Source organism: Schistocerca serialis, chromosome 2 (genome assembly GCF_023864345.2).
Source record: "Schistocerca serialis cubense isolate TAMUIC-IGC-003099 chromosome 2, iqSchSeri2.2, whole genome shotgun sequence".
NCBI classification, from domain to species: domain Eukaryota; kingdom Metazoa; phylum Arthropoda; class Insecta; order Orthoptera; family Acrididae; genus Schistocerca; species Schistocerca serialis.
The window spans coordinates 439,526,712-439,539,354 of NC_064639.1; the positions used below are offsets into that span (position 1 = coordinate 439,526,712).

The following is a 12,643-nucleotide window of genomic DNA, read 5'->3' on the forward strand; positions in this document are numbered from 1 at the left end:
ACCACAAATATAACCTCAAAAGCGCTGTAGCATGTCAACAATGAACTAAAGTGTCCCGCCTAACAGCCAGACGGGAATCACAAGCACGGCCACCTGCTCCATCTTACCAAGACAAAATTTCCCATATTTGCTATACAAGTTCTCTTGGAACCTATGTTTAAATGAAAAGTGAGTTATTTGATTGGTGAAAATATTTTACATCATAGCAAAACTAATAACACATCTGAAATCCGGCGGGGACAGGGATTTTCTCTGCCTCGTGATGACTGGGTGTTGTGTGATGTCCTTAGGTTAGTTAGGTTTATGTAGTTCTATGTTCTAGGGGACTGATGACCATAGATGTTAAGTCCCATAGTGTATTGAAAAAAAAAATCTGAAATCAATGCAGAGAAGTGCTGCAGGAACAGCGGAAACATCTTGGTGCTTAGTTTTTATCTGACGATGTCGTGGATCAGTGTGTTGCAGCCTGAGTCTTTGTTGCCACGATTTATAAACTGAGGGGTGTTATTTTCTGAGGAACATGGGAAATATCTCAGTTCACACAGGAGGAATGTGGTAGTGAGGGCGAATCGATGAATTAGATTTTTTAATGGGTTCTGAAAAAGTGCAGCGCTTATGTCAAGAAAATTGCCCACAAGACGCTAGAGCATGCAATTCTAGAGTATTGCTTCAGCGTTTGGGGTCCCAAAAAACCATCCAACCCGATTTAACGTGTTTCGTCATCTTACCTGATTTACGCAACGCACAGGACTATGTTCCTACTGCCATAATTTGCCAGAGGTACATTTACATAAAGGAGAACCTTCAAAAAATTTTGCGATTTGCTTTTAAATATGGCACTTTGAGTTATTACGTGCGGATGCACGTGGGTAGCAAGGAGTAGCTCATATATCTGCAGAACAAAATATGTGGTTGAGATGATGCTACTTTTCCATCAAAGCTCATGAACAAAATAATTAAGCTGCAGCCTTTTGCTATCGTGTACCATCAACTTCGAACAAGAATCCTTATGAATGTGTGATATGGCATATTGCATGATGGATCGCATGCACATTTAGCATGAGTTTTTTAAGCCTTTTGGCCGAATTATGTGCGCCTGCAGGTAGACTATCTGGGGTAGCTAAGTAGCATGCTCTGACAGGTTTATCGATGTGTAGCTGTTGGATTTTTTGGTATGAAGATGTTTAAAACAAACCTTCATGCCACCCAGTTGCTCCAAGCGACGAATACTGCATATAGGTACGGTGCACTGGTCTAAGGATCAGCAGTAGCTCATCCAAGGATACGTATTACACTATATACTTATTAACCGGTAACACTTTATAGTTAATAGTTCCTACATTGTTATATAAGGTTGTCACACGTAATACGATGTACTCTAGCTCTCCGACACCTAATTTTATGACACTGAATACTGATCTTCGTCAACTGTGATAATCAGAGGTCTACAGCAGTCACACTACTACTTTGTCATGACACCATCTTTTACCCATTGTAAAATTTCCAAAATCTGTCTGACAATGCATCTGCGCTATGTAGTAGCCAGTACATACTTCAATCAACAAATACACTTTCGTGTAGGAACTGCGCATAGGCAACTGTTAAAGATTTCGCACTCATTTCCTCGAAAGAACTTACGAAGTGAATAACATCGCTTTCGGCACAATTTAAAAATTTCTGCTTTATTATGATGAGAGACCTGATGCTGGAATGGACTGTGCTATACATTTGTACCGTAACAGTTAGTGAAGTAGGAGACACTTTCAACCTTTCAAATATTTTACGGAGCATGCAATTTTCTGTATTGAAGCTGGTCTGAGACTCATTAGTATCTTAAATAGGTTGCTAACTCTTCTGAAGATTTACAACTTAGCAAGCAATGCAGCCTCTTGCGAAGGGAGATACTTGGAATTATTGGTTTATAAATTTGATTTTGAGTTCATCATCGTGCCGTACTGAATATTCAGACTCGCAGTTTGAGGGGACAGGAATCAGGCTAATTACATACATCTAATTTTTCAAAACAGATGGAAGTCTGGTGGCTAATTCAGAAACATAATCTCACCTGCAAATGAGACATTCCGTTGGAGCATTTTATAGACTTATCATCGAATAGGAAAGAAGGTGCTAGACCCATACCGCGCCGCGGCAGCTATGGGACAAAATGGAACAGTACCGTAAAAAAACAGTGTGGCATAAAACTGTTTATTTGAATTGGTTAGCAGCGAAATTTATGTAGTGAAAAACTACTTATACAACCAGAAAGCGTTCTAGATCGGAATCAGGAGATGTTTGGGACCAGTACTGTTACTTACGTAATGAATTACTGAATGAACATTACGTGTAATTCATGCGTTGATGCGACGGCGAGTGGAATAAGAAGGAGCATTGTCATTAACATCGACATACAGAAACATTCCATTTCGTCGAGTGAGCTTGTGGCCTCGTTACCATTTTCCTTTATAAAGTTATATACAAATTATAGCATATAGTATATCTTAAACGGTTTAGCATGTTTAGTTTGTAATAAATGCTCCCCAACAAAAATTAAGTCAAAAATTACTTTTGTATAATGGATAGCTGGAGGCAACCCAGTCATATTCTGACTCTAGCCATCCGTGACATTGTAATGTGACATATCCTACTTCCTCTTTCTGCAGAAGAAATATGTTACACCAACTAGTACATGATGATCAAGTCACAGGCTTCGAATAATTTTGTAAGTAACAATTAAAATTTGTGTGGTTGATTACTGAGATATTTCTTTGCTACATACCACCTGTAAGAAGCGACTTAGACTACGATTTGATGGAACAGCAGGAAACACGCCCATTATATCGGGGTGCGGAAAGCTGAAGAGCATAATATGTGGAGATGTCTAACAGGGCGCGCAAAATGTCTGATGATGGAGGTGCTGTGATCCTCGCATCATTTATCAAATCCGCAGAAAACTACAGTTTTCTCATGTTTCGGATGCACATTGACGTACGTTTACAACCCCTCTCAGCCAGGAAGATCATTTCTTCGAATAATCCGTGTTCTGTTTACTTCATCGCGAAGGAGGAGGGGGCGGTTCAGAGATCGCCTTGTTGACAAGAGCTAGCAGGAAAGCAGCGTTCAAGAGTAACCGTGCTGTACTACTGCTGTGAACGCGGCAACTGCCGGAAATAAGCACCTACTGCTGCAGGAGAAATTCGCTAGATCTCGACCACAATGACAACTACATTGAGGTGCCAAGGTTAGGGATACCTCCTAATATCATGTCGGACCTACTGTTGTCCGGCGTCGCGCAGCAGCTCCAAGTGTCACGGATTCCAGAAGCCGTTGGGAGTCCCGTGCAAAAATATTTAGCCATGCCGCCTCTATAGCCATACATAATTGGAACACGAAGTCCACGAATGGCTGCAAAGAGTCTCCAAGTAGCCGAACATAACCATATCCAGTCAATGATCGGTTCAATTGGACAAGAGGACCCAGCCAATTCCATGTAAGCGAAGCCTACACCATCACGGAGCCACTACCAGCTTGCACTGTGCTTTGTTGATACCTTGAGTCGATGGCTTCGGAGTGGGGGGAGGTGGGGGGGAGGGGGGTTGGGTCTACGCCAAACTCCTACCCTACTATTAGCTCTTACCAACTGAAATCGGGATTCATCTGACCAGGCCACGGTTTTCAGTCGTCTAGGGTCCAACCGACGTGGTTGGTCGACAGCGATGACGTGCTGTTAGCAGAAGCGCCGTAGGTCCCACGTTGATTTCTGCGGTTATTTCACGCAGTACTGCTTGTCCGTTGGCACTGACAGTTCTACACAAACTTCGCTGCTCTCAATTGTTAAGTGAAAACCGTCGGCCACTGGCCATCACGAGGTCCATCGTGAGAGGTAATGCCTGAAATTTTGTATTCTCGGCACACTCTAGACACTGCGGATCTCAGAATACTAATTTCCGAAATGGAATGTCCCACGCGCCTAACTCCAACTACCACTCCGCGTTCAAGGTCTGTTAATTCTGTGGCCATGATCACGTCGGACATCTTTTCACGTTAATCACCTGAGTACAAATGACAGCTTTGCCAATACACTACCCTCTTATACCTTGTGTACGCGATACTACCGTCATCCGCATATACAGGGTGGTCCATTGATCGTGACCGGGCCAAATATCTCACGAAATTAGCGTCAAACGCAAAAACTACAAAGTGCGAAAATTGTCTAGCTTGAAGGGCAAAACCAGATGGCGCTATGGTTGGCCCGCTAGATGGCGCTGCCATAGCTCAAACGGATATCAATTGCATTTTTTAAAATATGAACCCCCATTTTTATTACATATTCGTGTAGTACGTAAAGAAATATGAATGTTTTAGTTGGACCAATTTTTTTCGCTTTGTGATAGATGGCGCTGTAATAGTCACAAACATATGGCTCACAATTTTAGACCAACAGTTGGTAACAAGTAGGTTTTTCAAATTAAAATACAAAACGTAGGTACGTTTGAACCTTTTATTGCGGTTGTTCCAATGTTATACATGTACCTTTGTGAACTTATCATTTCTTAGAACGCATACTGTTACAGCGTGATTACCTATAAATACCACATTAATGCAATAAATGCTCAAAACGATGTCCGTCAACCTCAATGCATTTGGCAATACGTTTAGCGACATTCCTCTTAACAGCGAGTAGTTCGCCTTCCGTAATGTTTGCACATGCATTGACAATGCGCTGAGGCATGTTGTCAGGCGTTGTCGGTGGATCACGATAGCAAATATCCTTCAACTTTCCCCACAGAAAGAGATCCGGGGACGTCAGGTCCGGTGAACTTGTGGGCCATGGTATGGTGCTTCGACGACCAATCCACCTGTCATGAAATATGCTATTCAATACCGCTTCAACCGCACGCGAGCTATGTGTCGGACATCCATCATGTTGGAAGTACATCGCCATTCTGTCATGCAGTGAAATATCTTGTAGCAACATCTGTAGAACATTACGTAGGAAATGAGCACACATTGCACTTTTTAGATTGCCATCGATAAAATAGGGGCCAATTATCCTTCCTCCCATAATGCCGCACCATACATTAACCCACCACGGTCGCTGATGTTCCACTCGTCGCTAAGTAGAACGCGTGCAAAAAATCTGTCATCATCCCGTAATTTCTCTTGTGCCCAGTGGTAGAACTGTACACGACGTTCAAAGTCGTCGCCATGCAATTTCTGGGCATAGAAATATGGTATGGGTGCAATCGATGTTGATGTAACATTCTCAACACCGACGTTTTTGAGATTCCCGATTCTCGCGCAATTTGTCTGCTACTGACGCGCGGATTAGTCGCGACAACAGCTAAAACACCTACTTGGGCATCATCATTTGTTGCAGGACGTGGTTAACGTTTCACATGTTGCTGAACGCTTCCTGTTTCCTTAAATAACGTAACTATCCGGCGAACGGTCCAGACGCTTGGATGATGTCGTCCAGGATACCGAGCAACATAAATAGCACACGCCCGTTGGGCATTTTGATCACAATAGCCATACATCAACACGATATCGACGTTTTTCGCAATTAGTAAACTGTCCATTTTAACACGGGTAATGGATCACGAAGAAAATACCGTCCGCACTGGCGGAATGTTACGTGATACCACGTACTTATACGTTTGTGACTATTACAGCGCCATCTATCACAAAGCGAAAAAAGTGGTCCAACTAAAACATTCATATATATTTACGCACTACACGAATATGTAATAAAAATCGGGGTTCCTATTTAAAAAAACGCAATTGATAGCCATTTGACCTATGGCAGCGCCATCTAGCGGGTCAGCCATAGCGCCATCTGGTTTCCCCCTTCAAGCTAGACGAATTTCGTTCTTTGTAGTTTTTTCGTTTGATGCTTATTTCGTGAAATATTTGGACCAGTCACTATCAATGGACCACCCTGTATATATATCGCAAAGTTCGAGAAAAACGATCAATGGCGTTATATGTTTGGGGCTGATCATTGGCTCGGTAGATCAACCTGATTGTGGCTTACGAAAACTTTCCGAAAATGTATAGAAAAAGTTTAACGTAATTCGTCGGAAATTGATGTACACTGAACCCCATCGCGTATTAGGGTAAATGATCAGTTTTTATTGGTGTGGCTTTCGGAAAGAGGGAGGGTGACAAATAGACAGACTGAAAATTATACTTCCAGGCAGATAGACAGTTAAACACAAACACACATAGAAATAGAGACTTACAAATACACAGAGAGATATTTTTCTTGTTAATGTACGTTGAGAGAGTGAGAACATACGCTACTCTAGATGGTTTACCTGTACAAGTAAAGCCGTTTTAAACTCCTCAGGCTTTGTATTTTAGGCATAGTTTGTTGGTATTTCGTCCGCCTCCGTAGCCGAATGGTTAGTACTCTCACGCTGGAGCCCGGATTCGATTCCCGGTAGTACCAGGGATTTTTCCTTGGTGAGAGGACTGGGCGGTCTGCATTCAGTCTCTTGATGCCAACTGAAGAGTTACTTGATTGAGAGGTAGCTGCTCCAAGATCGGTATGTCGACAACGGCCGGGAATGCTGTCTGCTGACCCTATGCCCCTTCGTACCGCGTCCGATGATGAATGACTGAGGATGACATTGTGGTCGGTCGACTATCGAGTGGTCTTCAGAGCCTGTTTACGGGGTGTCCTTTCCTTCCCACTGACATTTTACTCTTCCTTAACGCCTAACAAAGTTGCTACCCTTAGGTCCGGTGATATGGATGAGCCAGCTGACGCAAGTTTGAGGTCGGAGGACCAGATGTAGTCCGACATCTTGGATTTACAGACGTTCCCTCAATCCAGTTATACTATCGTGAATCGCAGAAAATAATGTTGAGATTATTTACTAAAACTGGAATCTCATTCATAACTATCGGTTATCGTTAAAATGAAACCTTTACAGGGCATTATTAAAAGAAAATGACAAGATATGCCTTTGCTTCGCTTATTTAACTATATATTCGGAAGCAAAAAGGATGTTTATTTAACCAAGTGTAAGCCACAGAATCGACTAACTAGGTTTAAACAATAACCTCTTATAATCATGTGTGTCTTCCAGCATCACTGTAGGAAATGTGAAAAAATAAAACGCATGAGAATGACATTTTTCTATTGTTATTTGTAGGTAATTATTAAAGCGCCTACTGCAAGTAAAACCAGCTTTTATCCCTACCGTTACATTATTTCTCACAATTATAGCATTTATTCGGATTCTATGCGCTGTTTTGTAAGAACTGTTCTCCCACTTGAAAGTTACTAAATGCAACCAAGTACTATATAACAAAAGATTGAAAACACGATTCGCGGAGGGTAAACACACAGGTGAGTCACCATACCTGCGTAATGAATATTAGTCATAATCAGCACAACTTATGTAGTTTTAATGCGACAAAGAAGACCGTAGACAGGTAAGGGTCGTAGCTTTGAGTGACAAACCGGAAGTAAAAATTGGAAGGCAAACTACAATTACATTGCGACATAAGGACTGATATCGAAGTAAGTTGAGCATCTGGGCTATTGCTACACCCCAGTTCATTAAAAATTGAGTACTGTGAATCAACCAGCACGTGTAGACATTCCAGCAGAATGATCGCTGGACGTTATAAATTTCGCATGTCCTGGTTTATTGCCTACAGTTTTTAAAAATTGCACCATATCACGCAGTTCTTCAAATCTCATATGAGGCGTTTTATCACCCTCTGTGGTCAGTTGTATTGGGGACATGTAGATGATGAACGAGGGGGCCATACTTTGCTCATGGGAGCAGCATCGTATTATGATTGTGGTAACCCACCGTTGTTTACAACATTTGTCATTCACCGCATGTGGAGAGTGATAGCCATTTATGAGCTTATGTCAGCAGTACCGTTTTATATGACCAGTGATCTCGGTTGTAATGTGTTATAAAGATCCCCCGGGCACCTTGTGCAAAAGTGGTTCCTCGAGAAAAGAAAGTTTTTGGTGCCCTTTAGTCACTATGGAGAAGCAAGTGACTAGTGTCTGACAGGATGAGACGGTGCGAACTGAGAGAAACTGAGTGCACGTGCGCTAGTGATGAGCTAGAATATTAGTCACGAGTAATAAATAGGTTACAACATGCCAGTTACTTCAGGCAATAGCTTCCCGAGCGTTATTGATTATTTAGTAGGTGAAGTGCACTGACACAGGTGAAATAGTTCGCATTAGGCCTACTCAAGCAATGTTTTATATGATTAAGGAAATTATCTTGAATTTTAATTTATTTAAGACCAGCGACAAATCCCAGGTTCGCACTGGTATCATTAAGCATCAACGTCTGGACGTCTTGTTTATAATATGCAGTGATATACACAAGCCTTACTCACGAATCATCTATTTGTTAGTGATACCGGATCGAAATCCCTACAGCAGTTCCTGAGACCAGCGTTCACATACAAGCAAAAAAACGCAGACTTTAAAGTATAATATCTATAGATTGTGCACAATGTTTTCTCGCTTTCTTCAATAAATTTCCATTCGAAAACAGTCCCTCGCTCGTGTATCGTGCTTAAGCGAGTGCGAAGAGAATTGTGAATTCATAGATATATTATCGGGTCGCTCCGCAGCAGATGTTTTTTCAGGTTGTTGACAGATGTTTTGAAACATAATGTTTGATCAGTACTATGTGACTGTGCTGTTTCGTTACTTTCGTCTCTCAGAGAAAAATATCGCCACAAATAACTAATTTTTTTTTTGCAGTGTTATCAACCACGCGCAACCAAACATAAAACTGAGTGTAAAATTTCTACATTTCAGCTTACTAAAGTACGACAGCGTGCTGAAAAGTAATACCTCCGAATATTTTACGTGAAAATCCTTAAGGGTTTTTACATAGAACAAACGTTGATATCATTCTAAATCTTTGTTCTTCATGTCCCTCTGTCGCTTAAGTACTACGAAGTGTAGCATGTAACATAGGCATGTGTAACGTGATTGTGTCAGTGCGTGAGAAATATCGTGCTGTAATCCAGATTAGAATTCGAAGCATATGGAGTACCGTCTCCTTCAGCATGGCAACGCCTCACCACACACGAGCGCTGCGACATCTGCAACAATCCGACACATTGGTTATACTGTCATCAATCATCCTCCAGACAGTTCGGTCTTAGCCCCATCCGATTTTAATCTGTTTCCAAAACTTAAAGAACCTCTTCGAGGACCTAACTGATAGTGATGAAGCGGTGCACGCAGAGGTGAGGTTATGGCTCCGTCAAGAAGTGAGACAAATGTTAGTTAATAACTTTTGTTTTGTTTAAAAAGCTGTAAGATTTGTCACATAGATTCGGAGGCATTTCTTTTCAGCAGGCTCTCGTATATCGTATTGTATTGTATGTTAATCGGAGACCTATAAACGACGGAGAGGCTCCGTCCCCGCCGCAGCCGCAGTGGTCCACAACCCCACGACGACTACCGCAGTCCACTTCACCCCTCCGCCGCCCAACACCGAACCCAGGGTTACTGTGCGGTTCGGCCCCCGGTGGACCCCCCCAGGAAACGTCTCACATCAGACGAGTGTAACCCCTATGTTTGCGTGGTAGAGTAATGGTGGTGTACGCGTACGTGGAGAACCCGTTTGCGCAGCAATCGCCGACATAGTGTAACTGAGGCGGAATAAGGGGAACCGGCCCGCATTCGCCGAGGCAGATGGAAAACCGCCTAAAAACCATCCACAGACTGGTCGGTTCACCGGACCTCGACAAAAATCCGCCAGGCGGATTCGTGCCGGGGACCAGAAGCTCTTTCCCGGTCGGGTGGGCTGTGTGTGATACTAGCATAACACACGAGAACAATACTGCGGTCCAGAACGCGCAACAGTCCGAGGCTTGTAAATGGACTCCGCGCCTTGGAACGGTGGCTTTGCTCACTCGGGGAACGACTGTATACTGGGCAGACCGCCCTGTCAACTGTTACCGAAGAAACGAATCTGCCAGGTCGAACCACGTCTGCCATACGGAACGGCTTTGATTGACCTCTACGAAGAAATGTACACTGGAGGCGCTCTGACCACTCGGAGCTACTTGTTGTAGCAGGTTACCAGGCGGAGTACTGAAGCTGCATACTATAGCAACTAGAGACATACTCGTATGGTACTGATTTGTTTAAATTAATGAAATTTAGACCATAAGAAGAAATGCGCTTTAGTAAAAACTGAATACTTTCCTCATTGCTCTCCAAAAACGAGGTGAATGGTGTAAACAAACTGTTCTGTTGTTAAGCCCAACCGGTGTGGAAGGTGCTACTTGCTGCTGCAGTAGTAGCTACGCTAACTGCGTGGCGTGCGCGTTGCAGGTGTATGCACGAGTACGTGGACGTGTACGCGGAGGTGGTGTCACACGAGGCGAGCGAGCTGGTCAACTCGCCGTTCGGGGGCCGCTACTGCGGCCACATCCCGCCGCGGCGCCGCATCTCGCTGTACCGCGCGCTCGCGCTCGGCTTCTACACGGACCGCAACTACACCACCGCGGACCTCTTCACTGGCAGATACACCTTCATCAACGACAGTAAGTACCGCGCAGCATCTCTGCACTAGCTCGAAGCTTCTGCGATGGCCACCACTGTGGAGCTCGCCGGTCGCTGGTATACGTCCTGCATTGACAGTAAGTAACAAGCACATCTCACTCTCATTTTCCACACCCACTACAACTACAGGAAGCGTGCAAAGGGTAAGTCCCTGCAGTCGCGCTATTCATCTGTGTCCTCGGTCATTCAGATGGATTGAGCGTCTGCCACGTAAGCAGGAGATCCTGGGTTCGAGTCCCGGTAGGAGCACACATTTTCAGCTGTCGACATCGAGGTATATCAACAACACCTGTCGGCAGCTGAGGCTGTCAGTTAGTCATTTATTACAGGATTTTTATTTTTAAAAAATCAACCTATTTCCCCAACATCATATCTGCTACACGAATTTAGATACAAACTTGAGGTGTCTACATTTACATCTACAGGGTGGCGCACGAAATGTGTTACCAATTGTTTTTTTCACAATTTACGATTCACATTAGCTATCCCGCTGGGATCTCTACACCAGTACCAGCAGAGTTTGGAAAAACAAATGAGTTACGAAATGACGTCTAATTCACGATACTGCCGCTAGGAGACTAGTAAGCAGCAATGGCTGACAATGGAAGACTGACTACACAGCAACGATCGGCAATTGTATTACTTTTTCATGAAACGAAAAGCCTTGTTGTGACTCAAAGGCGTTTTCGACAACAGTTTAACACATGATGGGTCACTTGCAAGGAGCTCATTCACATGTTGTACGATAAATTTGTACAGGAAGGACCAGTATTGGAAGCGAAGCGACCTCCGCCTAAGCCTGTTTGTTCGTCGGACAATATTGAAGCGGTACGAGTTGCTGTACAGAGAAGTCCCGGGAAATCGTGTAGAAAGGCAGCAGTGCAACTGGGAATATCCAGACGCTCCGTTCAACGCATTCTTAAAAGTGATCTCCATATGTACCCATACAAGATGACCCGTGCACAGAAACTCACTGAAGACCACAAGCAGCAGAGACTACTGTTTGCTCAGTGGGCGGAGGATACGGAAGAGACTCTCAACAACGTTTGGTTTTCCGACGAGGCGCATTTTTATTCAGACGGTGTGGTTAACAAACAAAATGTACGCTTTTGGGCCCCTGAAAACCCACAAGTGCTTCATGAACGACAACATTATGCTCCGAGGATTACAGCGTGGGCAGCAATTTCCAGTCACGGACTTATTGGACCCTTTTTCTTTGAAGAAACTGTGAACAGCGAGCGTTATTTGAGCATGCTTCGCAATAGCTTCATTCCACAGCTTCTTGCTACTGCCTTGCCCTTCAACACGCAGTGGTTCGTGCAAGATGGAGCAAGGCCACGTACTGCAAACACTGTGTTGGAGTTTTTACACGAGCATTTCGACATGAGGATCATTTCACTCAGATTTCCAGGTCGCTTCAGTGACGGACAAGATTGGCCCCCAATATTCCAGACCTCAATCCATGTGACTTTTTTCTTTGGGGGTACCTAAGGCAAAAAAATTTTCCCGAAACGTCCACGTGATTTAATGGATCTCAGAAGACTTATTCTTCAAGATTGCAGTGAAATTACGGAAGACATCTGCCGTAAGGTAATCATTAACTTCAGTGTTCGTTTGAAGGAAGTTAGGAAATGAAATGGTGGACATATTGAGCATGTGCTGAGTTAGAACAAATCTCCATGGATGGCTCTTCATTCTAGTATATATTCCTTTCAGATTGTATTGACAATAAAGTTTATATTCAAAAACAAAATGGTAACACATTTCGTGCGCCACCCTGAACATGGATACTCAGCAAATCACACGTAAGTGCCTGGCAGAGGGTTAAAAGAAACAACTTTCACAATAATTCTCTATTATCCAGTCTCTAATACCGCGCGGAAAAAAACGAACATCCATATCTTTCCGTGCGAGCTCTGATTTCCCTTGTTTTATTACGATGATAGCTTCCCCCTATGCAATCCAGCGTCAACAAAATATTTTCGCATTCGGAGGAGAAATTGGTGATTCCAATTTCGTGAGAAGATTCCACCGTAACGAAAAACGCCTTTGTTTCAATTATGTTCATCT

At 43.4% G+C, this 12,643-nt stretch overlaps 1 protein-coding gene across 1 annotated transcript in view; it reads left to right on the forward strand.

Annotated features, from left to right (window-relative positions):
• Positions 1–12,643, forward strand: part of LOC126456044 (tolloid-like protein 1) — a 1,300,043-nt gene that overhangs the window by 1,085,060 nt on the left and 202,340 nt on the right. Inside the window, exon 6 of the mRNA XM_050091798.1 lies at positions 10,343–10,554. Coding sequence (XP_049947755.1) covers positions 10,343–10,554 — 212 coding nt within the window. The remainder of the gene's footprint in view (positions 1–10,342; positions 10,555–12,643) is intronic.